Here is a 25,208-nt window from a genome sequence, read left to right as displayed (position 1 = left end):
GACAGCGGTTTCCTTCAGTGCTGTAGTGATTTCAGTCTTAATACGATGCATCAATAAGTATCAACTTCTACAATATCTTTAATGCTTGGGTTTCCTCTTTCATTTAGTCAGCAGGGATGCCTATAGATAATTCCCAGAATACACTGGGATCATATGGACATCCCTGTTGTTTTCCTACAGACCTTTTAAATTCCCTGTTCCTGTGTGCAAAAGACTCTTAAAAGCAAAGCAAGCCAGGCAATATTCCGGTAATGTGTAACATTGATTTTCTGGCCATGCTTGTTGTAAACCCAATGGCTTCAGTGCTGACAAGCCTTCCAGTAATGTAACACCATGAATGAAGGGATTCATAAAGAACTGAAGTTTAATTCTATAGCTCATGCCTGTTAAACTGCACTTTAGATTAAAGCTTTACTCCAGTGCTGTGAGAATTGATCTATTCTGTAGAACTAAACAAATATGACTTAAGGATACCAACCCACACAATTTGTTTTTTTCTTTTTCTTTCACACAAATGAGGACTTGACCTGCTTACATAGTAATAAGCACACTCAGGAACAGGTGAACAGTGCTTTGACTTTGAAGATGCGGCCTATGGTAAAACATTGCTGAGTGCTGCAGAGTTTCCTTTCAGTATCCATTAGGGGAGAAAACTAAATGCTACATGGATCCGTGCCGAGTTTAACTTTCTTATCCCTCGCAATAAAGGTTATGTTGACTACATTATTGCGAAAAAATATCCACCCACACTCAATTCCTATTCTTGTTCTTATATACTTTATAACTCCTCTATAAATCAAGCCACCTTTGAGGAAGTAAATGCCACAGTTTAGTCATGCATTTTGCCCAGTTCGCTTTTAATTTAGCTATTTATTCACTGACTGCCTAAACTTGCAGTTATCCTGGTTGTAGGCCAACATGTAGATTGAATAAATAACATAATCAGCTATCTTTATCAGATGGAAAATGTGACTATACTTTTGCATATTGTGACGGTCTGCCACAAATGAGACCCTGGCATTTTTTTTGTTTGTTTTGTTTTTCTTTTGGGGAGGATACATCTTAATAAAAAACCCTAATTATGTTGCTATCCCAACTATTAAAAACTATTTATACACTGTATAGCGTGCTTTTTTTATCGGTCTGTTTTTAAATTACCGTTATAACGCATTTAACGACAAATAGCAGCCTGCGCAGTTCATGTCCATTAATGCTAAACATTAGCTGTTGAAACATGTTATTCTATGGACAAATGTATCTAAGATTAAATAAAGTATGAGCGAATAAAACGTATTTTAAGAAAACTGTCGGACTTTGCTATCTTGCTCAGTCTTCAGATGAAGCTGAAGTAAAAACATCATTTTCAAAACTCACACTTGCCTGGTGATAAGGATTTCGAGACTTACTGTACGCCACAGAGGCGAATGCTGTTTGTTTTGACCTAAAAGTTAGCAGCTGAATGTAGGAGTCTTCATTTTTTTTTTTTTTTTTTTTTTTTTTTTTTTTTTAAAAACAGCCTATATGTCAAGAACAGGGATCCCTGTTGTGTTTAAAAATTACTAGAAGGTTTAGATTAAGAAAAGACTATAGTTAAAAGAAGCTGCTGGTTCTCGGTAGGAAATGGGAAACAAAGGTTTCCAGTGTTGCCCTAATTCTGCCTTTGTTCCTCACAGACAAGAGTCACGATGGTGACTGTAAGCATTCCTTGTGAGAGGAATTCTAGCAAGTAACAGATAGTGTCATTTTTTTTTTAGGACAACAGTCTCTGGAGTCACTGCTGGCTTAACTTGTCTGACAGTGACAACTTTCTCCAGGAGAGGTTCGTTAAGGTTTATTTTTAAAAAGTAAGGGTGTGACTTCCTGGTGCAGGACATCGTCTCTCGCCTCCCACATGCGAACACTGACAGTTGTGTTCTTTGGAGTGCCTGGCCAAGCTGTAGCCATGCCAGCAACGAGACTCTGAAGTGTTTTCTTTTCTGTCCATTCCTTTATCATTGTAATTTAAACTGTAAATTATTCCTGTCACGTACTTGGCTGGGAAATAACTACCCTTTGCCCAAAGATCCTACTCTGTAATTGTCTTAGAAATAAACGTATCCGTTACTCTATAATCATCCGTGAGGGTGGAGCAGCTTTGAAGTGGTGTCAGACCACTCATCTCGCATTCTTCTTGATTGCATGACCCTCTACTCATCTGTCGTATAATTAACTTAAGCTGTTATAACTACTAATGCTGACCTAACTTGGACCTAATTTTGAATACATTTTTATTGTAGCTTCACAAGTCAGCAGGTTATATTCATACACGCTCTGATTATGTATGTACATTTTTTTGTACATCATTCTATAATTAATTGTTAAAGCACATCTTACTTGTTACTACATACATTATACTATAAGTGTACTTTTATAGAATTTGAATGCAAACTTTCTAACTTCTGATTAGTACACTCAACATATTGTGTTCATCCTCTTTGATCCTATAGTCCTATAATAATTTCCAAGGCCAGTTATTGGGAATAAAAGCTGAATAGCTCAAGACAGACTATGAGGGTTTTTGAAACATTATGTAAATCATGTAGGAACTTTATGCATGTACTGAAAAAGAGTTAAAAAAAAAAAAATTAACCAGCAAATGCAGTTCTTGGTCAACTGGTGACTGGTCCAAGTAGAAGTATTACTGTTTAATAAGTCAAAGTGAAGCAGAAATTCTGGATACTAAAACTGCCTCCTCAATATCTGTGTTTTTGGCAACCTTTAAGAAACACTTTTTCCCATAAGCCTTAGGCTATCACAGCTCAAAAAAAAAAAAAAAAAAATAGACGTACACCCGCAGGAGATTGAGGTAACAATAGCAGGACTAAGATGACTGAACAGCGTATTTTTGTGATTTAAGCAGTGGCTTAAAAATGATCAGTGTGGGATTAGCTCAAGTTGCAGAACAAGAGGATAAACAGAACTTTGATTCCCTGTTACACTGAGGTTGTTCATCTAATTGTTGTATATTTTTAGTGTTGGTGGGTTTTTGTCATTTTTGCCTTTTATTCATTGGTGATAGACAGGAAATGTGGGTTGAACTGGAGCATTTTAGTCCATGTGGTCTGCACCCTAACTATTCAGATATCGATACCCGAAGGTTAAATGAGGAGAAAGAATTCCCATAAGCCATCAATAAAGGAACATTTTTAAGTAATAATTAAATAATAACACTTTTACGTGTGTTTAACTCATACATCCTGTCTGAAGTCTGTCTCCATTGATAGCTGCATGCTCTATTTGACAGGAACATTAAAAACCTGAATTTAAATTTGCATAGGACAACCTCTGTGAAATTCGTGATCTCTGTTTCTGTTGTGCTATCTGTTAACTGTCTTCCCACTCTCATTTATGAACAATTGTAACTCAGCAGCCAGTGCACTTCCATTCAAGCAGATCTCTTGCGTGGGTAATTCAGTGCTGACAAGATAAGGCAGGAAATCACACAAAGCACAGTTCCTGTGCATCACCAACTATGATAAAACATGCTGTTCTTCGGGTGATTGTCAGCCCTCCTACAGATCTCTGCCTCTTATACTTGCTGGGAATAAATTACATTCAGTATCCTGATAATTGGAGACCACTGCACACCGACAAAGACTCTGCATGAGCATGTTGGCGAACCCAAAAATAGGACATAGAATTCACTTTAGCTGCCACCACACAAATGTGTCACTGAATACTTATGATACTTATACATTAGATGTCACTGACTATTTGGTGGTGCTTTGTTTCCTGAACTCATCCGTTCTTCTTGTTTTCGAATGTAATAGAAAAATGAGTTGGTGATAATACCATGGGCTTTATGTACAGTGTGTTTTCATGCAGATTTGAGGTGGAAGTAGGATCACACACCTGTGAAGTTGACATTGCGGATGTACTTGAGCAGCAGTGTTCCATTGATGGTCTCCATCTTGGAGCAGAGGCCAACCTTTCCAGGGCAGAGGTCTTTGTGCATGTTGTGTAGAGCATGAGCCATGGCATATACGGCATCTATCACAAACTGCACCTTCCCCTCCTGCTCGTACGATGAATCTTTGCCGATCCGCTCATGATCTAAAAGAGAACATTTGAAAACACAAACATTTCTGTTGTTATACATGGAACTGCCTTGATGAGTATACTAAATATACTGAGTGCTGACAAGATAAGGCAGGAAATATACTAAAACGACTACTGCTTCATGAATTAGTATCACTAATTAACGTTATATGTTTTATATGTGTTTGCCATCTTGACAGTTATGACCAGATTTAATATGAATGGAATAATACTCATAACAAAGAAGCCGCAAAGAAGAGCTGAACTATGATTGCTAGCTGTGTAAAATCAAGAAAATGATAACCTTTCACGGGGCCTGATTACTCGATTGTGAAACCGTCTTTTTTTCCACCACGTTTAATTTACGTGGAGACTAGCATTGAATTGTTCCTGTTAACCAGTAATTGTATGCCATATCTTCAAGACATCAATCACCGAATATCTCTCCACAAATACCAAAATGCTCACTTGTGCAGCCTTTCTCATTATGGTCCGTCGATCACTGATTGGACTACTTCAAATTATTCAGAACGACTCTTTCGGCTTCACGTATTCTAATAGACGTTGCGGTGCTTGTGCGGCATCATTCAGCAGTGCTAATGAGAAATGGGCTTTAAACAAACACACATTTGAAATGTGGATTAATAAGCCAGGGAATTATCTCCTCTCACTCTTAGCTTCTGTTAACATGATCTCTGTGTTTATCCTCACAAAGTCACGTGCCTTCTCACATCTATTAATCACGGGCGCAGAGTATGATGGAGTGGCGGAGGAGGAGTGGAAGACACAGCAAGACAGGCCTAATCATTTTTCAGTATTAACGTAATTAGTTATGACAGGTGTATATTAATCACTGCTGGAGTAGTTCTAATGCTTTGAGAATATGTTAATCGCCAAGCAAGGTTTCGATTACCAGCTTGATCCGTTGTATTAACCAATGCCCTGCTAGATAGGTTAACGGTGACAGTAGTACTGTATGACTGGAACATTTTAAACTTATTTTATATTTGAATCTGCAGCAGAATAGCATGTGTGCAAAATAGGAATTGTAAAAACTAGAAGTAGAACTCTAGGTATAATTGTATGTAATTTCCCTTGTATAATGTGTCTTTGTTATGTGTTAAAAGTAAATAGAGATGAAAATAACCTTTAATTTACCTGCGAATACAGCTAAATATGCCCTCCATCCAAGCTTCACTTCTGACTTTTATTTTTAAAGCTCAACATAACAAAATGGTGAGATATTTGGCAGAACAGGAACATGACAAGCTCTTACGGATCTTACACTTTGTTCCAACACATAGTTTTGTGCTACAGGTACAGGGTGAACACAGACATTATGTTTTATTTAAAACCCACTTGAACGCTGTTATTCTTTCCTTGTAGTGACGAGTCGTGCTCCTCCTTCTCTATAAATGCTCAGGGGTTACTCTCTGTCTCTTTTATTATGGCATTAATTGTCTGCAGGGTAATAGCCCTGAATGTGAGAGAAATATCTTTTTGAGAGCCATTCAACGTTTGAAAGCATGTGAATCCCAGTAAATACGAAGGGGGAAGATGAGAAGATAGTGGAAAGTACAGATAACGTTTGACACAAGTTCATTCTTTGCGACAGTGCCTTAGGAGCTTTTTAAAGTCAACCCAGAACACTCTGATGTAGTAGAGGCTCATTTGCATCTGCTCAGTAGATGGTCAATGTCCGTGTGTTTCTTTGTGCTTTGAAGGTTAATGCGTTATTAGAATAATTAAAGGCCCTGGTTTTGATGTGTACTAGGCTGGAGAAGAAAACATATTTGAAAATTGAGTGATTTGTATTACAGCACCTCATTTCATCTCTACTTAAAAAAAAAAAAAACGAAGACTTCAAAGAGTATTTCTGAATAATAGTTCACGTCAATAAGACATAATGTGCAAAAGTAGCGAGAGTGACCATAATCAGTTTGGTGTGATAATGGGTTTGTCCTGCTTAAAATTGAGCCCATGTGCTTTTGCAAACAGTTTCCTAATTACCCATGGGTTGTTTTTGCTCTGACATTTGTTAACAATTATGCGCAAATATATAATTTAAATGATCTGCTTGCTGTCATCGAGGGAGCAAGTGTTGAAGTTCTTTCTTTCAATTACGGTGAACCTCTGTGGTTTGTTGCTCAGCAAAAGCTTGGCCTTTTTCTTTGTCTCATTTGTGACAATACAAGCACAGCACAAGACAATGTAAACAGAGCATCATGATCAGGACACTGATCAACAAACAAACAAACAAAAAAACGACATGGAGCAGTTAGAAGTGGAATCATGTTTTGTTTGCAGGCCTTGTAATATCTCTGTGGCAGCCAGTTCTTATCTCAGCAGAGACTCTTCATTTTAACAGGCCCCACCTTTGAGCAGAAATGTCTTTTTTGTTTGTCTTGGTATTTTTATTATACACACCTTAATTCAGTTTTGACATCAGTGACAAAGCTCTGAAACTTTAAATGCCCCCTCCAGTCAGACAATAAGAAATGTAAAATTACTCAAAGCAATGAACTATAAATTCTCATGGCTGACAGATATTTTTTATTAAGAATATCTTAAAACACATCTTTTTCCTCCTTTTGTTGGTCAAAGCAGGACCTTTGAATGTCTAAATCATGACTAATACCATAGTCTGAAGGTGAGCCCAAACTTTCCACCGTATGCAAAACTTTTGTAGAGTAAAGTTAGCCTGGAGCCACTCCATTGAGAACTGATTATGCCCTGGTAAAGATCTGCTGAACCTAACAAATTGTTTGGGCAGGCTTTATGATGGGACATGAAGTAATGGATGGAATAGTAAAAAATGTCACGTGAACTCAGTTTAACCTGTTTTTGTTTACAACACGATGACTCTGATTGGTTGTAGGACTATCCAATTGCGTGCATCCAAGTTTTTTTTTTTTCTTTTGTTTCTCTCTATCAATTGAAACTTGCCCCATAATGAAATCCCAATGGTGTGTTACCAGACAGCGGGCTAAAGTTTATCTACTCTAAACAAACTTTCTCACTCCACTCTCAGTGGAAATGTGCTCTAAGCATGCATACCACACTTCTTTAAGTTGATTTTGTTTCAAATTGGCTTCTATCTTAAAATATTAGATGTACAAATTGCATACCTAAGTTAACGAATAAGTCAATTGGCAATCAACCCCAGACATTAAGAATGTGTGGGCAGGTGGGGCAGTATAAAAAGTGACACAGGGTCAGTGGAGTCTTAAGTCAACTGGCGGTCATTAAGCTATGAGACTGGTAATTACGTTGTGTTTTGGACCCCTGCTTTTTCAGACAGACTATTATAATTATATTTTTAGATTATACCTTTTGTTTTTGTTTATTGCTGCTTGGCTAGCTTCAGGCGACTAAACGCCTCAGTCAGGTCTATAAAATGATCATTGTTTGGGTTAAAGATGTTACCAGACAAACTTGTCCATTCTGCAAAAAGCTTATCTGCTGTTTTCTTGGCTGCCAAGGTGACAAGTCCTCCACCAGCCGTCTCAGTCACCTTAGAGATTCAATAGCTTTCTAGTGTCACACTCATAAACAGAAGAATGCACATTATTGCTCAAGTGAAGCTGTCACAGAGAAAGTTTGTCTCTTTATCTCTGTTACAGCTTTTCTCATTTTAACGTCTTTGTCACTTTTTGAACTATGACTGCTACTTTTATTTTTTTGTTCACGAAAATACGAAGTTTCCACATTCCCTAATGCTCCGGGTTTCAAAAGGACGTGCACGTCAGGCAAATAGTAGTCTCTGGCTTTTGACCAATTAAAATTAAGCAATATGAAGTTGGTTTTATTGACATAAAACTGTGAGAGAAATTATCATGTGATGACGTGAGCCAAGATTTCAGGTTTGGAACCACTGAGGTATGGCTAAAGATTGTAATTTACAAGTGGAGGGGTGTTGTTGTTTTGTTTTGTTTTGTTTTTTTATTAACCAGTCACTTGTTTTCTCATTAACAGTCCTCTCATGTGTGGTAGAATACAGTGAAGGAACGAAATAGATTTTAAAGTACTCCCATCGTATACTGTATTTTACTTAGATTTGGTCCAGTTTTATTCTCTGTATTCTTGGCAGGGCCACAGTGAGATCAGATTATTTAAATATTTAATACATGACCAAGAAGTGTTGTCTGTCCTGCTGTCATCTGTTGGGACACTAACTGAATAAATTAATCATTTTTACCATATTATTATTTACGTACGTAAAAACTATTATCTAAATAAGATCATATATTCTAATTTCAAACATATTTTGGACGGGTGTCTAATTTTCATCGTCTCTGCCATAAACCTCTTTCCACAAAACCTTAAGAAACAGAGATTCCGAAAGAACACGATGATCCAGAAAGCCCCAGGTCATACTGTATGCTCTTCCTTTGAATGGAGGTAAATGGATTTTTTTTGTGTCTCCCTTTCATGTCAGGTAAAGGAGCCTAAAAAAAGTGTAACGTTATTACTTGTGCACTCTGTGATTTCTTTTTTTTGTGTCGTTGAAAATGACATGCCATTTGTCCAACTAATGTGTCTAGATGATAGAGCAGACTGGATGGTTCTTTCCGAGTGAATGCAGTTTATTTTATCTACCATGTCACGCTAAAGCATGTTCAGAATAATTTACAGTATAGTGTTCTCTTTACATTATGTTTAACAAAGGCTTTTAACATCTGACAGCTGCATAATGGCCAAAAGTATTATATTTAGACTATATAGGAGGCAGCTTCATTGCTGCGTTGGTGTCTGTAAGATGGATTCAAGTGCTTCTTGGAGGTTTTGGTCATACATGTTTTGGCTGTCCTCAGTCCAAAAAAACAATCAAGTATTGTTACCTGTAGAAAACAGAGGGAGATATATTTTAAGTCTAAAAATGTTCTTGTCCCCACATTTACGAGCTTCTAGCATAAACTAAAGCGCTTGCCAAGTGTAGACTGTTAGATGGATTGATTAGCATTTCAGACACATGAGACTCAGGAAAAATGCCTCTGAAATGTCTCGTCTTGCAGATACTGTTCAAAATAGTTTATTTGCCCATATTTTTCTGCAGAACGCAAAAAACTGCCTCCTGAATAAATAAATCAGGGTCTTATGTAACAGGACAGCTTTAAATAGCATAAGCATTAATCAAAGGCTTTAAGCAGCACAGGTATGTGTGTGTGTTGGCTGTATATTCCGTTTGACTTGGCTGATTCTGATCTCATACAGACTGACTGCCTTTGACACTTACTGTGCATACCGGACTGCAGGAACATACAGAGCAGACCACTTTGGAGCTTTAGGGGTTGTCAGATTTGTTTATGTACCAGCGTGAGATGGAAAACTCAGAGCTTTTTAGCTGGTTAGCCTGTTAGCCTGTGGATGTTACTCGTGTTCTCACCGCCTGCACATTTAGAAGACTTTAGAAACACGTTGTCTCAATTTACACAAAGTTACACAACTTTTATTGCCTGTGAGTGTAAAACATGGCCGACAATAATCTTTGTCTTTTAATATGTATACATGTATATATTTGTCACTGTCATCTTATTTCTGCAGTAGATTACTGCAAACAATAGCATATTTTTTATTTATGGTAACCAAAATGTTTAAGAAAAATAATATTATAATAAGTGCCATGGTTTGTGGCTGGTTCGGGTGACGTCTGTCTTGGATCATGTGAATTTTTATTGCATTAAAGTTTCTTAGTGGCTAAAATGATCTCCTAATGTGGCCTTAGTGAACAGTATGACAGACCTCAGTTGACAACCATTACAGACCCCTCCCATTTTCTTGTTCTAATTAAAAGATTGGACATTGTCTCCTAAGAGGATAAAAATAGATTGCAGTGTCTGACAGGGCTTGTCATCATTGCTCCCAAAGACACGGTCGGTCAGAAGTGAACTCTGTGCCGCAGCTGCTAGATTCAGATATTAAATGTGGTTTTCTTGTTCTAGCTGCCTTTAAAAAGGAGGAGTTGAAGGAAATACCTCTGTATAAAAACACAATGAAATCTGATGGCTTTTTAAATTGGTTAGCACCACATTGTTATATTTCTGAGCCAATGCAGGTGACTGATAATCTCTCCACAATAGGAAAAAAAAAAACAACGGTAGCAAACCTTGACATTTGTATGTATCTCCAGAGAATCATACAGCTGTTGAACACTGCTCAGTGGCGTCCTCGATGTTTTCAATGAGAAATGGAATTCCAACAATTGAGCAGGCAGGCAGGCGTGTATTTGTATATTGCGGCCTTGATGACTCATGTCTACAGGAATGCAAAGCAACAGAGTGACTCAAGCCACTCATACTGTGACCCTCAGTGTGTGCTATAATGATGTAAATAAGAAGCATCACACCTGCGGAGGGCAGACGTCTTTGCCATCAGCACAGTAAGAGAGAAAACTTTAATTACTGAAAATGCTGCGTGAAATCACTAGACATTTGGCAAATTGCTGCACTCAGTACTACTACTATTGACTACGTTTCATATACACTGCCTAGACAAAAAAAAGGTGTTGCATTCATTTTTCACCAAGATCTTGTATTGATGATTGGGAGAGTCTGATCACTGCACAAAGCCTTCTCCAGCACATCCCAAAGATTCTCAATGGGGTCAAAGGACTGGACTCTGTGGTGACCAATCCACACACAATTTCAGCCCAATGAATCCTGGCATTGCCATCTATGCCCGTGCCGTCAGGGAAGAAAAAATCTATTGATGGAATAACCTGGTCATTCAGTATATTCAGGTAGTCAGCTGACCTCATTCTTTGGGCACATAATGTTGCTGAACCTAGACCTGAGCAACTGCAGCAACCCCAGATCATAGCACTGCCCCCACAGGCTTGTACAGTAGACACTAGGCATGATGGGTGCATCACTTCATCTGCCTCTCTTCTTACCCTGATGCCCCCATCACTCTGGAACAGGGTAAATCTGGACTCATCAGACCACATGACCTTCTTCCATTGCTCCAGAATCCAATCTTTATGCTGCCTATCAAATTGAAGCTTTTTTTTCTGATTAGCCTTGCTGATCAGTGGTTTTCTTAAGGCTACACAGCTGTTCAGTCCCAATCCCTTGAGTTCCCTTCACATTGTACGTGCGGCAGTGCTCTTACTTTCACCATTAAACATAGCCCTCAGTTCTACTGTTGTTTTACTTCGATGTGATTTCACCGAACGTTTAAGTGATCGCCGATCACGATCAATCAGGATTTCTTTCTGACCATATTTCTTCCTCAAAGACGATGGTTCCCCACTATCCTTCCAGTTTTTAATAATACGTTGGACAGTTCTTAACCCAGTTTTAGTAGTCTCTACAATCTCCTTAGATGTTTTCTCTGCTCGATGCACGCCAATGATTTGACCCTTCTCAAACAGACTAACAGCTTTTCCACAACCAGGGGATGTGTCTTTAGACATGGTTGTTTAAGAAGGGAACTACGTCACTTGGGGTTAAACAACTTGTTGCCAGCTGAAAGATAATCGTCCATGCAGTAATTATACAATAGGAGACCTGTGCCTATTTGCTTAGTTAAATCCAGGTGGCGACTTTTTTTTTTGGCCAGGCAGTGTATGAGGATGCAAAAATCTGAAATGCTGCTTTTTGAAAAGTTTGTGATGGACACGGAAAGCAGTGAAGTCTCCTCTCATGCTTTCATGTAGCAAGCCGTTTTGAGGGCGAGAGTTTCTGTTCACCCTAAAGTAATTCTGATTGACGTGTCAGCCCTGCTCATTACAGATCAGTAAAGATGTGTCATGCACTGATAGTGTGCAGTGTCGTTCTATTACTACCAATTTGTCTCCTCTCACAAGTTCAGGCCTTATAGCAACCATTTCTTGTTCATTCTGCTCCGCAAAACGGGATCACATTTTATGGTTCACTAGCGTGAAATACTGTGACCGTTAACAGTACGGTGATGGTGAGCAGATCAGATAGTAAAGTTGAAAACTGCTGAATTCTACTCAGCTATCATTTCACATTTGAATTGGAGACACGGTGAACTTCTGATTGAATTTTCTATGAATCTACAAGATCTAATTAGTTCCTGTGACTGGGAGTTTCTTAGATCCTAATTTATTTTCCCGTCAAAATCAAAGCTAGGCTGTATTTATGATACTGATAAAAAAGAATGTCCTTGGGTCCTTAATAGTGTCTATCTTTCTAAAAACTGGATAGTGCAGTTCTCAATTTTAAAACACTAAAAAGTTAACTTCTTCACATGTCTTAACGTTAAGATTGAAAGCTTAACTTTGTGTGTTTAATATATATTTGTATCATGTATCTTATTAGAGAAATACAGTCAGGTTAAATAGTATCATTGACTTGACTGTTTAATATTAACCCTTCAATTTAGACAGATCCAATCATAGCTTAGCAAATATAAGTAGACACAGCATCACTCAGCTTGCAGATCTGTGGTTCATTTTATTGGGGAACTAGCTGCGGCTGAAAAGATCAGCCAGCACGTTGTCATTTCAGCAAAACAGTGACCAGCTAAATATGAAAAGGCTGCTTTACCAACAGCTGTGTGACTTCAATGATTTCCACTCTTTCAAATATCAAATATTCCTGAAAATTTCCAGTGGTAAAGTCCGTAGTTGCAGGTAGTCCTGACAGGGTTTTGATGTAGTTTGGGAATACAGCGGTAAATGACCTGTGGCTTGGAGGGGACGATATAGATCTGAAACTACAAAGTAAACCTTGCCCTCTGGGGCAACAGATACAAGAGCTCTGGGAAAGAGAGCAGCAGCAGAATGTGGATTATACATCTGCTCTTCGTGTTGTTTACCCTCCTGCACACTAAGTCAGATTCACTTTAATGCCTGCAAGATGACCTGTTACTGCCCTGTTGTTATGGTACATGAATCACTCGCCAGCGACTTGTACTGTGCCATTAACAGCGCTGATATCACACTAATAGAATAATTACATGCCCATCTAATCATGTTAGGACTTCGAGAATATCATTTTCCAGATACATATCTTTCCCAGAGAAGAATTTACTCTTTCTTTCTAAAGAAGTTTATTATTTATCTGTTGTTTGTTTAGAAATAAAGTCAGAGGAGAAACAGGATTTTAAGGGTTACAGCCTGTCCTACAATTTTATATTTATTACATAGTGGCTAAGAAATGCCAGAAGTGGTAACTGGATATGTGCGTGCCTACAAAAGGAACAGTGGGGTGTGTAGTGATAGTACTTGCAAAAAGGCTCTGAATGAAAAGACTGTACCTCTTGTCTGTAAAAATGTACTGTGCCCTGGAGGCTACTCAACAGAAGACAAGAGGTAGCAGCAATTTGACTCAAGAGCTGCCACTATGACACCTGATGAATACAACGATCAATTACGTGTTCTCCTGAATGTGTGGATGGTTTGCAGTATTTTGCTGTTCTGCTATTATACACAGTGTCGACAATCAAGTCTCTACTAAATTGTTTAGCTTTGCCAGTTTATTTGCTGTACTCCTTTAGTGCGTCTCCTATCTGGTTTCTTTGTTTTTCATTTTCAGTATGCACCAGGGCTCTTCCTGCATAGAAGGGTTTTTGGCAGCCCTAAAGAGGTTTTAGCCCACACCAAAGGGAAACTACTACAAATTACATGCTGACAGTATGATTTTAATAGCAATAACATATGATATACGGATGAAATTATTATCAAAAAAAAACAACAACTATGTTTTGCCTCAGATATTCATTTATGAAGTCGAGGTCCAAAGACACCAGTCATGAGGGGGCTATGCCACAAATAATAATGATTTGGGAGAAGAGAGTTTTTGAGAAAAGCTCTTGGTGTCTCTGGTGGTGTTGGCTGATTTTGCAGAATATGATATACAACAAGATCAACTATGTCCTTGAGAGACAAAACAAGATGCCAGGCCTGTTCATCGTCTGGAACGTGAGAAGAAGGTGAAATACTCGGAAGCAGGAGGCCAACCGTGCAAATGGCTGCCTCCCGTCTGCCACAAAAAAGTATTTCCTTAAGCAGTTATGTTAATTGGGTCTCTTTTTCTTAAGCATGATTGAAATCTCTGGTTTATATAATTATCTGAAATGACGGAGAAAATTGTTAAATTTGTATAAAACTGCCCTTACTGTAAACGGGCCAGTCATGCATAGTCTCTCTTGTCTTCAGCAAGAAACAACTGTTTGTTTTTTCACCACGCAGGCGATAAGTAATTTTTCCATAAGCCACAGAGGGACTGTTTGGCCTGCGAAAGGCTGACAGTCACCATTTTATTTTGTGCCACTGAAAGTTATTTTGGAAACTGACCAAGAAAGAATAATTGTGAATGCAGAGGCAAATTTGCCAGAATAATATCAGATAGAGTTTTCTGCACATGCCCAAAGACAGTGAAATAAGCTCACCTTTTCTGAACTACATTTTACACATTCGTTTGAGTTGTTACTGTTAACCTGATGCAGGAAAGAAGGGGTAATGTATGTCTGCATCTTGTACTCCTGGTTTGGGTCTGAGCATCCATGCAACTCTTATCAATGAAGTCAGTCACCCAGCTGTACCAAAGAAAATAAGGAAACTGGAGCACTGTGGTATCAGGAGCTACAACATCAGGCTCAGTTGTTATACATGAATCTGGTCTAGATCTTTTTCAGCATATTGTTGGGGTGTTAAATGTGAAGAATTGTAGTAGTAATTATTTCTTCACCTGGGACCACTGAAACAATGACAAGGTCTCTTATTCTAGTTTAGTCTTTATTCCCGTATGTGAAACTTACGGAGAAATTGTTTCAGTGTTCACAATACAAAATATTTGACTAGTTTGTAAATGTTTTGTGCCCTCCTTTTTGCCTTTATACTTCGCCAGAAAACTTTAGGGTAAAACAATGTTTGTTTGTTTGTTTTTTTTTTAAATAAAAACCTTTATGTTTGTCCTCAAAGTTAAAAAACTTTGAGGGAAAAGTCATCACTACCATTCAAGCAATGGAACTGTAATTGTTGAATATGAGCTCAACGTGAACAGAGGAGAGATATTTCTCCATGAAAATAGCTATCTTTATTTTTAACTTTCTTGTGGTGCACACTGGAGCTTAGAGAAAGACATCAGCCTTTTTCTTCTTTATCATTGGCATTTGACTGCTTCCATGTCAACTACTACTTCCACTGAAAATCTCATTGCGTCGGGTTGAATTCTCTGTTAAGGGAATTTATAGGAACCATGATTATATCAAGGCTGCTTCCCATCGCTTGTCAACGGGTTTTCAGCTCTAGAGGATTCAGAACTGGAAGCTAGTGTGTAGTATAGTTTCTACCATGAGCAGCATTAAAACTAAGTTGTGCTAAAAAAATAATGTTGATTGACTGTATCAGATGGCAAAAATGGTTTATAGTTGTTCCAAGCAGCTACATTTTAAGGTGGACTAAAAAAAATGCGATTATCTGTTGAATATTAAGCGATGGTCTTCAGTTTCACTCTCGATATTTTGAGGTCAGTATAGACAGCTACATGAAGAATGGATTGGCTAGAAACATTACAGGTGCCAGCTCTAAACCAGTCGGCCTGGGTTACTTGAGATGCAGTGTTGCAGCACACAGTGTTGGGATGCAGGCTAGGAGGGCCTTCTGATTTTAATGACCTGAGAGCTTGTATCTAATGGGCTGATTGGATTTACTATTGATTACGTCTTCAGTGCGTGCAGTGGCATAAGTTTGAGATTGCCGTTGTCGCACACTGCAAATTGAGCAAACCGATGCTCAAATGTTCAAATGGGAACATTAACTCGTCTTACTAAATTAGAGAATCCCATTCACTTATCTTCACTTATTAGATTTAGCCTAAATTAAAGGAGTGGGACTGGGTTTTCCCTTTTGACAAATAAATGTATCTGCACACACACCCAGGCACACACACACAACACACACTCACACAATAAAATGAACCTGATCATTGATCTCTACGTTGACCTTCTCTGCTATTAAACACAGACTCACTTGTACACTTTTTGATGCCGGATCCTTTCTTGACCGCGTGCCGACTCAGCTTGCATTGGAAGTTATTCTCCCAAAACTCTGCAAACCAGATGTTCCTTCTGTTGTTCTCAAGTGTCCGGCTGATGAAGTAGCGATCAAAACCTAAAAGAAATAGATGTTAGAATTTATTTTCTCATGTTTTTACATTTCAATGTACTCCGGTGTCTGTGTCCCGTTAAGGTCATTTTAAAAAGCATCTTAATACCATGTACACGTTAAATGCGTACTCTGCAATCAAACAAAAAAAAGCACAAACTATTTGATTCTATTGTCTTGGCTTGACTTGTATGAAGAAAAAGTCTACTTTGTTGGATCATTTTACATATGCCATACATGATATTTAAAAACATTTATACATCCAGTCTGCCAAATATTGAAGCTGTCAAGTAATATTAAATGATTCATTGCCATGGAAACATTAGCAACTCTACATGCAGTAGTAAAACAATAAAATGTACTTGATATGGTAGAGTATTGATTCAATCGAGGTGAACTACAGCAATGACACAACACTTCATGTCAAATCTGGCTGCAGTGCAGCAAAAAAATGTGAGGCACTCTCATTAAATATCATTTATATATTGAATGTAGAAATGAGACGTGTTTAGCGGAGGCAAACACACATGAACAATTCATAATAAAGCAGCAAAACATCAACATCATTGAATTTAATTTTCTTTCAAGAAAACTGTGACTGTGTAAGAACAGTGATCATTCTGTAAGTCTGAGTACCTTTGATGGATTGACGTTTGGGTAGGATGGTAACGGCGCCTTCTGCCATTTCTTCTTGGTTCAGTATTGGTGCAATTTTGGAGCCCCAGCTGTCTGAACCCACCCAGATGAAATGGCCTGTTTGATTGGCCTTCTTAGCCGCTTGAAGGAGCCTCCTTTGGAACAGAGAAGGAGAGCAACAGATAATGTCACTATATAATGTCATTTTCTGATATATTTCATAGTGATACTTTGTGTTACCAGTGAACCCATGTTGCTGTTTAAATGCGCCCTAAAGGCAGAGTGCAGCTGCCATGCATGTGGTTACCTGACTAGAATATTCTATTTTGAATCTGGACAAAGTTGCTCAAAGGCACTTTAATGAAATGAGAAGCCACCACAGGCTCCCTATCCGTTCCCTGTGCAGCAGAGTTCTTCTTGGCTGTAGCAGAGTGACACCCGTGCCACATTTGTCTAGGCTTAATGCCAATGGACGTAAGTTTGGGGAGTCATAAAAAAACTGCCAACAAGCTCTGCCTTAGCATCAGAGTTACATCAAGAAAGCTTGAGCACAGCAACATAAAATTTAAACACAGCCATCTGGCATGTGAAGCATTATATTGCCCCAAAGATGCTCAGACAAAAATAAACATAGAGCGTCATATTGTTTTGTGAACGACATCAATTTTTACATGACACATGCTCTTTTAACATCTCAGAAGACTCTGATTTTGATGATAAAACCGTAAAATAATTACTTTTATAAAATAAAGTGGAGTGGGCGAGCAGTGACTCATCCAACTTTATGTCTCTTTACTGTAGTTTTATAACTTAAATGATTTATGTTTCATCAGTAATGATTTTTTTTTTCCTAGAGTCTGGTCTCCAGAAATTTAGTGAAATGAGTCTTAAGATGCAATTATGTGCTCCATGTAGGAAAATGAGAGAAATAGATTTTCTCAGTGTCAGGAGATGGAGACATGACTAGACAGGCTGAGAAGTTTGATGTGAAAATAACATGGTGAGAGGTAAAGGTGTTGTTTCTGTGATCGTAGAGGAGCGTCTGCAATTCCCACTTCCCCAACTTTGACACCCCAGGTTCGATTCCCAACACATATCAAGTCCTCATTACTGTAAGACATAATTGGTTCATTTATTTATTTATTTTTCTTTCACATTACATATAGTCATATGATAGACTATATGATAGCACATAGGAATTATATACATACACTACCGGTCAAAAGTTTTAGAACACCCTAATTTTTCCAGTTATTTATTGCAATTCAAGTCGTGCAAGTCCAATGAATAGCTTGAAATGGTACAAAGGTAAGTACTGAACAGCCAGAGGTTAAAAAAAAAGGTTTGATTACCCAAAACTGAAAAATAATGTGCATTTCAGAATTATACAAAAAGGCCTCTTTCAGGGAACACGAAGTGGGTTAACAATTTAAAGCTGTTCTGCAGCAATGAAGGTTGAATCAGCCTTGAAAGCTGGTGCTACTAATTCCTACAGGTGTTCCAACTTTTCTTGGTTACTTACAACCCCCTCTGTCTGCATAAAAGCAGTGTTGGAACACACTGTGGTACCAGACCCTCATGAGCATCAGGTGAACAGTATTGTACTACAGAAAGTAGTAAAATGGCGAGAAAAAGGCAATTAACAATGGAAGAGAGACAGACCATCATAACACTTAAAAATGTAGGTCTTTCCTACAGGGAAATTGCAAAGAAAGTCAAGGTGTCAGTGAGTACAGTTCTCTTCACCATCAAAAGGCACTCAGAAACTGGGGGAAACTCTGACAGGAAGAGGTCTGGCAGACCCAAAGCCACAACTGAATCAGAGGACAAGTTTCTGAGAGTTAACAGCTTGCGTGATAGGCGGCTCACAGGACAACAGCTTCAAGCACAGCTAAATAGTAGTCGTAGTAAGCAAGTCTCAGTTTCAACTGTGAAGAGAAGACTTCGAGCTGCAGGTTTGACAGGACGAGTTGCAGCAAGAAAGCCATTGCTAAGATGTCAGAATAAGACAACGAGGCTCGCCTGGGCCATGAAACACCGCCATTGGACTACTGAAGACTGGAAGAAGGTATTATAGACTGATGAATCAAAATTTCAAATCTTCGGTTCATCACGCAGGATCTTTGTACGCCATCGAGTAGGCGAGAGGATGGTTCCACAGTGTGTGACATCAACTGTCAAACATGGAGGAGGAAGTGTGATGGTCTGGGGCTGTTTTGCTGGATCCAGGGTCGGTGACTTGTACAGAGTGAGAGGCACCCTGGACCAAAACGGCTACCACAGCATTCTGCAGCGCCATGCAATACCCTCTGGTATGCGCCTAGTTGGTCAGAGGTTCATCCTACAGCAAGATAATGACCCAAAACACAAGTCCAAGCTATGCCAGAACCACCTCAGGAAAAAAGAACAAGGTGGTAGGCTTGAAAACATGGAGTGGCCAGCACAGTCTCCAGACATAAACCCCATCGAGCTGGTTTGGGATGAACTGGACAGAAGAGTGAAAACCAAGCAACCTACAAGTTCCACACATTTATGGGAACTTCTGCAACAGACTTCTGAAGAAAATTTGATTTCTATTGTAGAAAGAATGCCACGAGTGTGTTCAGCTGTTATATCTGCCAAAGGTGGCTACTTTGATGAGTCAAAAGTTTAGAATACATTTTGGTCTATAAATTGATTCCATGATTTCTTTTTCAATTCAAATTGCTTATTTGTTCTATGCTTTCATTTCAGAGTGCAATGAGACACTAAACTGAATAATGTTCAGTAAAAAACTGGAAAAAGTGTGGTGTTCTAAAACGTTTGACCGGTAGTGTACATATACATATACATACATACCTATAACATAGTCATTTGATCTTGGGCTGCAACAAGCAGTTTCTCTCCAATTAATGTAGCCTATCAACTACTTTATTAGCAATCAGTTCACTACTAAAATATAACAGAACGTATCCCAATAAATGTTATTCAAACACAATGGCGTATTTAAACACAATATCTATAAAGGAAGAATCCATTTCAAATAATACTGTTCAGCAAAGTTCACATTATTAGGAGAGACGTTTTTATATATTCTGCCAGTAATTACCGACATAGTGTTGAGAATGGTGTAACTTTAATGATTTGTGCTGATTGTAATTGGAAATGCATAATCATCCTGTAGAGGGTAACCATTCATACACACATACATACATGTCTACGGTGGGAGGAAACGCAGCAATCACGAGAAGAATATGTTAACTCCACATAGAAAGACGCCAGCCGACCAGCAGGTTAGAGCCCAGAACCTAGGTTCAACACGACAGGCTGCTTACACCCACTCAGAGCGGAATGTTGATTGAAATGTACGTCTTTTAATTTTCTGTAATTTCCAGCTTACAACTTGTGAACACAGTGGAAAAGCAGCGCTGCCATGCTGCAAATTGCAATTAGCATCTGCTCTTGAGACTCTTCCTTTCTCAAACACAACTGATTAGGCCACAACGGCGACTCCCATGCTCGGACACCAGCCAAGCTAAATTCACTGTAATAGTCCAAATAGTTAGCGGCTCTGCTACATGTTGGGAGTAGTTTCAACTTTAGTAAATGGGTTGCCACTTTGCCTTCTCCTTCTGGGGTTATGTTAGTTCTGAGTTACTGGTCGTATTATTGCCCTCTGCAGGATAAAGTACTAACAATGACAAGCGTGTCTCAAGCATCTGGGTCTCTGCTTAATGATTCCTCTCTTGACATTTTGGCTTTTTTTAGTAAACATTACAACGTATCAACATATTTTATGCAAATGGCCATATTAACATCATCGTCATTGATGCCGTTGATGTGTCATTGCAGCCTTAACTTGATCCAGTGTTGGTGCAAATATATTGCTACTTCTGCTTGAACTCACCCATTAAACATTTCCAGAAAAAAAAATCAAACTCACTTGAAAAGCATATATTTTTATTGTATCATTGTCAATAAGCCAAGTGAAGTAATCTTCTTATTACCTGGTCAGATTATGAAAGCCTATCCCACAAATATTATTTCTTGTACTCCTATGACTCTGAGATGAGGTAATATATTTCTGTAATTCTATCACTTTACAGGGTGTCTTTCTCTGTAGGCAGGTTTGGGTTCTTATTAAGCCGCTGCAGGCTCATACCGACTGAGTTCAAGGATAGAGCAACCAAGCAGTGCTGAAATCCCCCTGGCTTTCTGTAATTACTATATATCCAGACTATTACCCGTTATCAGGACCGGATTAAGTCAATGAGCACCGGGACTTCTGCCCCGGTCATCAACACAAGACCTCCCCAAATCACTGCCCACTTCCTCCAGGAATAAAGCGGCCTACTACCTGGTTGCTGGGAAAGATTCTCCCACACAAAGCCGCACCAGTGTTGTGTGTGTTGATCCAACGTGGAACTAATTAATTCATTGTTAATTCAGACTTATCATCTTAATGATAGATAATGAATTTCTACTGATGCATTTATGTCTCTAAAAGGAATCAGGGAGACTGTTAACTTTACTCTGTGCTTTAATAAAGATTATAATCAGTGGGGGCAGTAGAGTAGGTGCCAGTCTGGATTGCAATGCTGTCAGTGGAATAGGACAAAATACGAGGCAGTCTTGTGATAATCCCCATATGATACAAATTCTATTTATATTACTGAGTTACTATTCTTACTGCAGTAACATTACAACATGTAATATCGCACCTGTCTGAAAGTAGAGCCTTAAAACAAATTATTTGTTGGTCACAGGTTTGTATGAAAACTACAAATCTACAAAATGTGTAAATAATGCTGTCAGTTAGTAAGTTGTTGAAGTAATCAGTAGGATATAAAAATATAATACATTATTTATAACTTGAGCATTTTGATACTCAGCTGTGCACACTACATTGCTGCTCGTCATTTAACAGTTCAGATGTTTGCTGAATTTGAAAACTCATAAATGGCTTTACATCATCAAAGGTTTCACGAAAGTGAAAACAAAACTGACAAGTAAATTCTGTGCAGAAAGTTTCCAACAGTGTTTGGGATGTAGCGGGATCATCGTTCGGTTAATTGACAGCACTCAGGATTCCACTGCACTCACCTGATGTCATCCTCGTTGGCAAAGATAATGACTACTCGAGCGTTAGGGTTCTCACTCAGTCTGCGAATGATCTTGTCAAACTCTCCAGCTCTGGGTTCACGTGGTATTTTCACCGACTGTGAAATGCACAGGCCACCTAGTTGCAAGACAAAAGAGAAAAGTTTCTCAATTAAAATGGGTTAATAAGCAGAGTTCTCAACATCATATTAATGCTTTCATTTCATCGTTTCACTCTTGAAGATCTCGGTTGCCCAGAAATGTTTTGGGGCCTTTTTCTTCTTTTAACTCACACAAATCTTTTTCAATACTCTGGACTTTTTTATGATAGAGGCACTATTAAATGTGTACAGGTGCAGTATTTCACAGCTTGAGGAATGTAAGGTATTAAAAAAAATCTTTCTTTGGACCACAAGGGGCAACTTGGAGACATGGCTACCCATCAATTCAGGTTATGGTCCTGCCAGTGAGACCGGGGGAATTTGGTAGCATTTGGAGGTACATAAATTTTGTAATTGGAAAAACTGGTTCCATTTGTTCAGAGTCATTTTTCTTATTACACTACACTGATTGTTTAATTGCAACGTAAAAACTACAGTTTACTAAGTTCTTCTAAATTCTGCTTTTTGCTGTGAGGATTGATTCGTGTTTGAAAGACAGACGGTTAAATAAAACATGAAACAAAAGCTTTTACATTTCCTTTTTAATTAGTTTATTGCTTGCTGGTAAACCTATAGTATTGATTAGTGACATTGATTACTTTATCACGTTAGGCACTCTCCAGCACAAGAAATACGACTAAGGTAATTCTCCACAGATTAGTCTAAAGAGTGTCCTCACTTTTAGAAAGGTTCTGCTATTGAACGCAAGTCTAAAGTCAGCAGGGGACATCCCCTGGTTACCAACAAGCTAAGGCCTTTTAATTCCCAATGCAACATAGCACGATAACAGTTTTGTCACCCTGCCAAAATGCCACAGAGAGTAGGTGCATGCTAATGATTTTCCCTTTCGTGAGCCAGTACAAAGCCTGCGCAGTGAACAATCAGTGCTGGAATAATACCCTCTAGTCCAGTTCATGGCAGCCAGACTCACACCATAAAACAAAGCCTGGCCCCAGCTCAGATACTAATAGGTTGTGAAACTGGAAATATGAGTAAAAAAATAGGGGATGCCATTAAATTAACGGTGATTTTGAGCTGCTTCGCTCATGGGTACAAAAAGTCACTTCCGGTTCAATCAGTGAGAGGCTTCAGTCAAATGGCCTGCACTATTGTTCTGATTGCCCACTTTTGGATGAATTTAATGATGTTTCCTTTTTTCTCTTCAAACTGCTGGTTCCTCTGTCCCACTGTGGGTGTTTTTAAGCAAGACTGTGTGTATGGGTTTCCTGTGGTCATGCAGGCCACAAGTAGAGCACGACAGTGCTGCCTTATACGCACATTCACTTGGCTGGTTAATGAATTAGCTGTTCCTTCACTGGAGGAATGTATTCATTTCTTTGTGTGTAGTGGCCAGAGTCTTGTTGTTGGGGGTTGTCGGGGGTCGTTACATCTGTAGTCAAGCATGCTTTTTCATCAGTACAGACGCACCGAATCGCTAATTTAGCCCTTTTCTACTACTGAACATCACAGTTAATATATTTGTCAATACATATTTCCCAAGCAGATAAAGTGCTGAATGCCCAGGTGCCAGAGGTGTACACAAGTGTGCACAGTTATAAGAGGTACACACAAAAGTCACTTACACTTTTAGTTTATTTTGGAGACATCACTTTATATCCATGTGTGCATGATCTTTTCATTTTAACCATTTCTTTTGCGACTGATATTGGTTTAAATATCACTTGTCCATGATGTTAGCAGACAAGGACGCCTGCTCTGGTGTTGCTGAAGAACTAGCAATGTTACAGTTTATTACACAACAACAAGCGTTACCATGACTTAGTCAAACACTAGTATTGATATGCGAATGGTTGAAGGATGGATGTGTACTTTTAGGACCTGTTGTTCTTAAAGACATGAACCTTGTACATGTGTTCCACAATGATTGATTGTTTACATACTCTAGTGGAAGTCTGTGGACCTGCACAGAGTTTTAATAATCTGGACTCAAATATGTAAATAAATACTATGCAAAAACAAAAGCAGGTAAAGCGTTTCATAGTTAGCAATATTTGTCTACAATCTATGTGCTATCTATGTGTGATTGTTGATTCTTTGATTATACTAAAGCTGAGGTTTCTCTGTCTACCTCTCTGTGTCATTACACTTACACCACATGGGAAATTTAGCAGCAGCACAGCCGCAACTCTGCTCTCAGAGACTCAATCAATCATTAGATTCTAGCGTCTTTGCCTCACTGGTACTTTAGTCCCCCATTCCCCCAACATCTGCTATATGGAAGCAAAGCACTCATCCCTTCCTTTTCTTCTCATTTTGTGTCACGGCAGCATTGCTTAACTTCCAGAGAGAATACCGGGGACGACTAGGGCATATGAAGCCAGCCTGTGGCTGCTGAAGCACATTGAAACGAGCCCTCCGCAGGGCCAGTGTCGTAACTCTGATAGCTGTAGTGTAGACACGGTCATTTGTTTTAGTACTGACACCATCCATTCGTCCATGCATCTGTCCATCCTTTCCTAAGTAACAGGATAGTTAAAGGCACGGCCCTTACAGACCCCAGTACAAATCCCAAGACCCAAAGCAACCACTGAACGAGAACCATCTATCTTCCAGGGTTAAACAAACAAACAAACAAGAAAAACATATATCGTTTTTAGTCAGTCTAGTGTTTACATGCGGAAATACCTTTAGCACAAAGATTCAGCTATGCCATGCTTCTACAAAATGACAATTTCACACAACCTAAGTGGCTTTTAATTGGGCTAACTATAGGTCTTGCTCATTGCATATTTTATATTAATGTTATCTAATGAAACAAGCCTCTTTATAGAAATAAAAATTTCAATAAAACATTTGGCTTTATTACATTTTGCCATCGGACAGGATGTAATTAGGGAGATCTACTTTAGGGCTCCCCCTCTTCTTGTCTATACAAACCACTTCTCATCACGTTTACTTAAACTGAACCAGACCACCTCAGTTACCTTGTGAACACAGCAATGTACAAAGACCGTTATAAATCAGTTAATTACAAATGTGAGCATCCCCGAATGCCTTAACTTTGTTATTTATGTCTTCAGATACACAGGATCGTCTGCCCAATGTATTATGATGACCTGTTGCAGTTTGCTGAAAACCTCAATCGACAAGCTGGTCATAAAATTACAGCGTCAAGTGCAGCTCCCTTTATGCTGCTACTACTGCAGAAAACTTTATGA

General features: G+C 38.7%; 1 protein-coding gene across 3 annotated transcripts in view; it reads right to left on the bottom strand.

The window, feature by feature from the left end:
* Positions 1-25,208, bottom strand: part of LOC311494671 (metabotropic glutamate receptor 4-like) — a gene marked incomplete at its 3' end in the record, with an annotated part of 113,119 nt that overhangs the window by 11,646 nt on the left and 76,265 nt on the right. For 2 of the 3 annotated variants that reach the window (XM_084553845.1, XM_084553846.1), the window contains exons 3-6: positions 21,872-22,007; positions 16,790-16,944; positions 16,019-16,159; positions 3,892-4,092 (exon numbers count right to left, since the gene is read on the bottom strand). In XM_084553845.1, coding sequence (XP_084409971.1) covers positions 3,892-4,092; positions 16,019-16,159; positions 16,790-16,944; positions 21,872-22,007 — 633 coding nt within the window. The remainder of the gene's footprint in view (positions 1-3,891; positions 4,093-16,018; positions 16,160-16,789; positions 16,945-21,871; positions 22,008-25,208) is intronic. The other variant, XM_084553847.1, reaches the window with a different exon arrangement.

This window comes from Chelon labrosus (genome assembly GCF_963514085.1).
Source record: "Chelon labrosus genome assembly, chromosome: 10".
In the NCBI taxonomy this organism is placed as follows: domain Eukaryota; kingdom Metazoa; phylum Chordata; class Actinopteri; order Mugiliformes; family Mugilidae; genus Chelon; species Chelon labrosus.
This window is presented reverse-complemented; position numbering and strand designations above follow the sequence as displayed.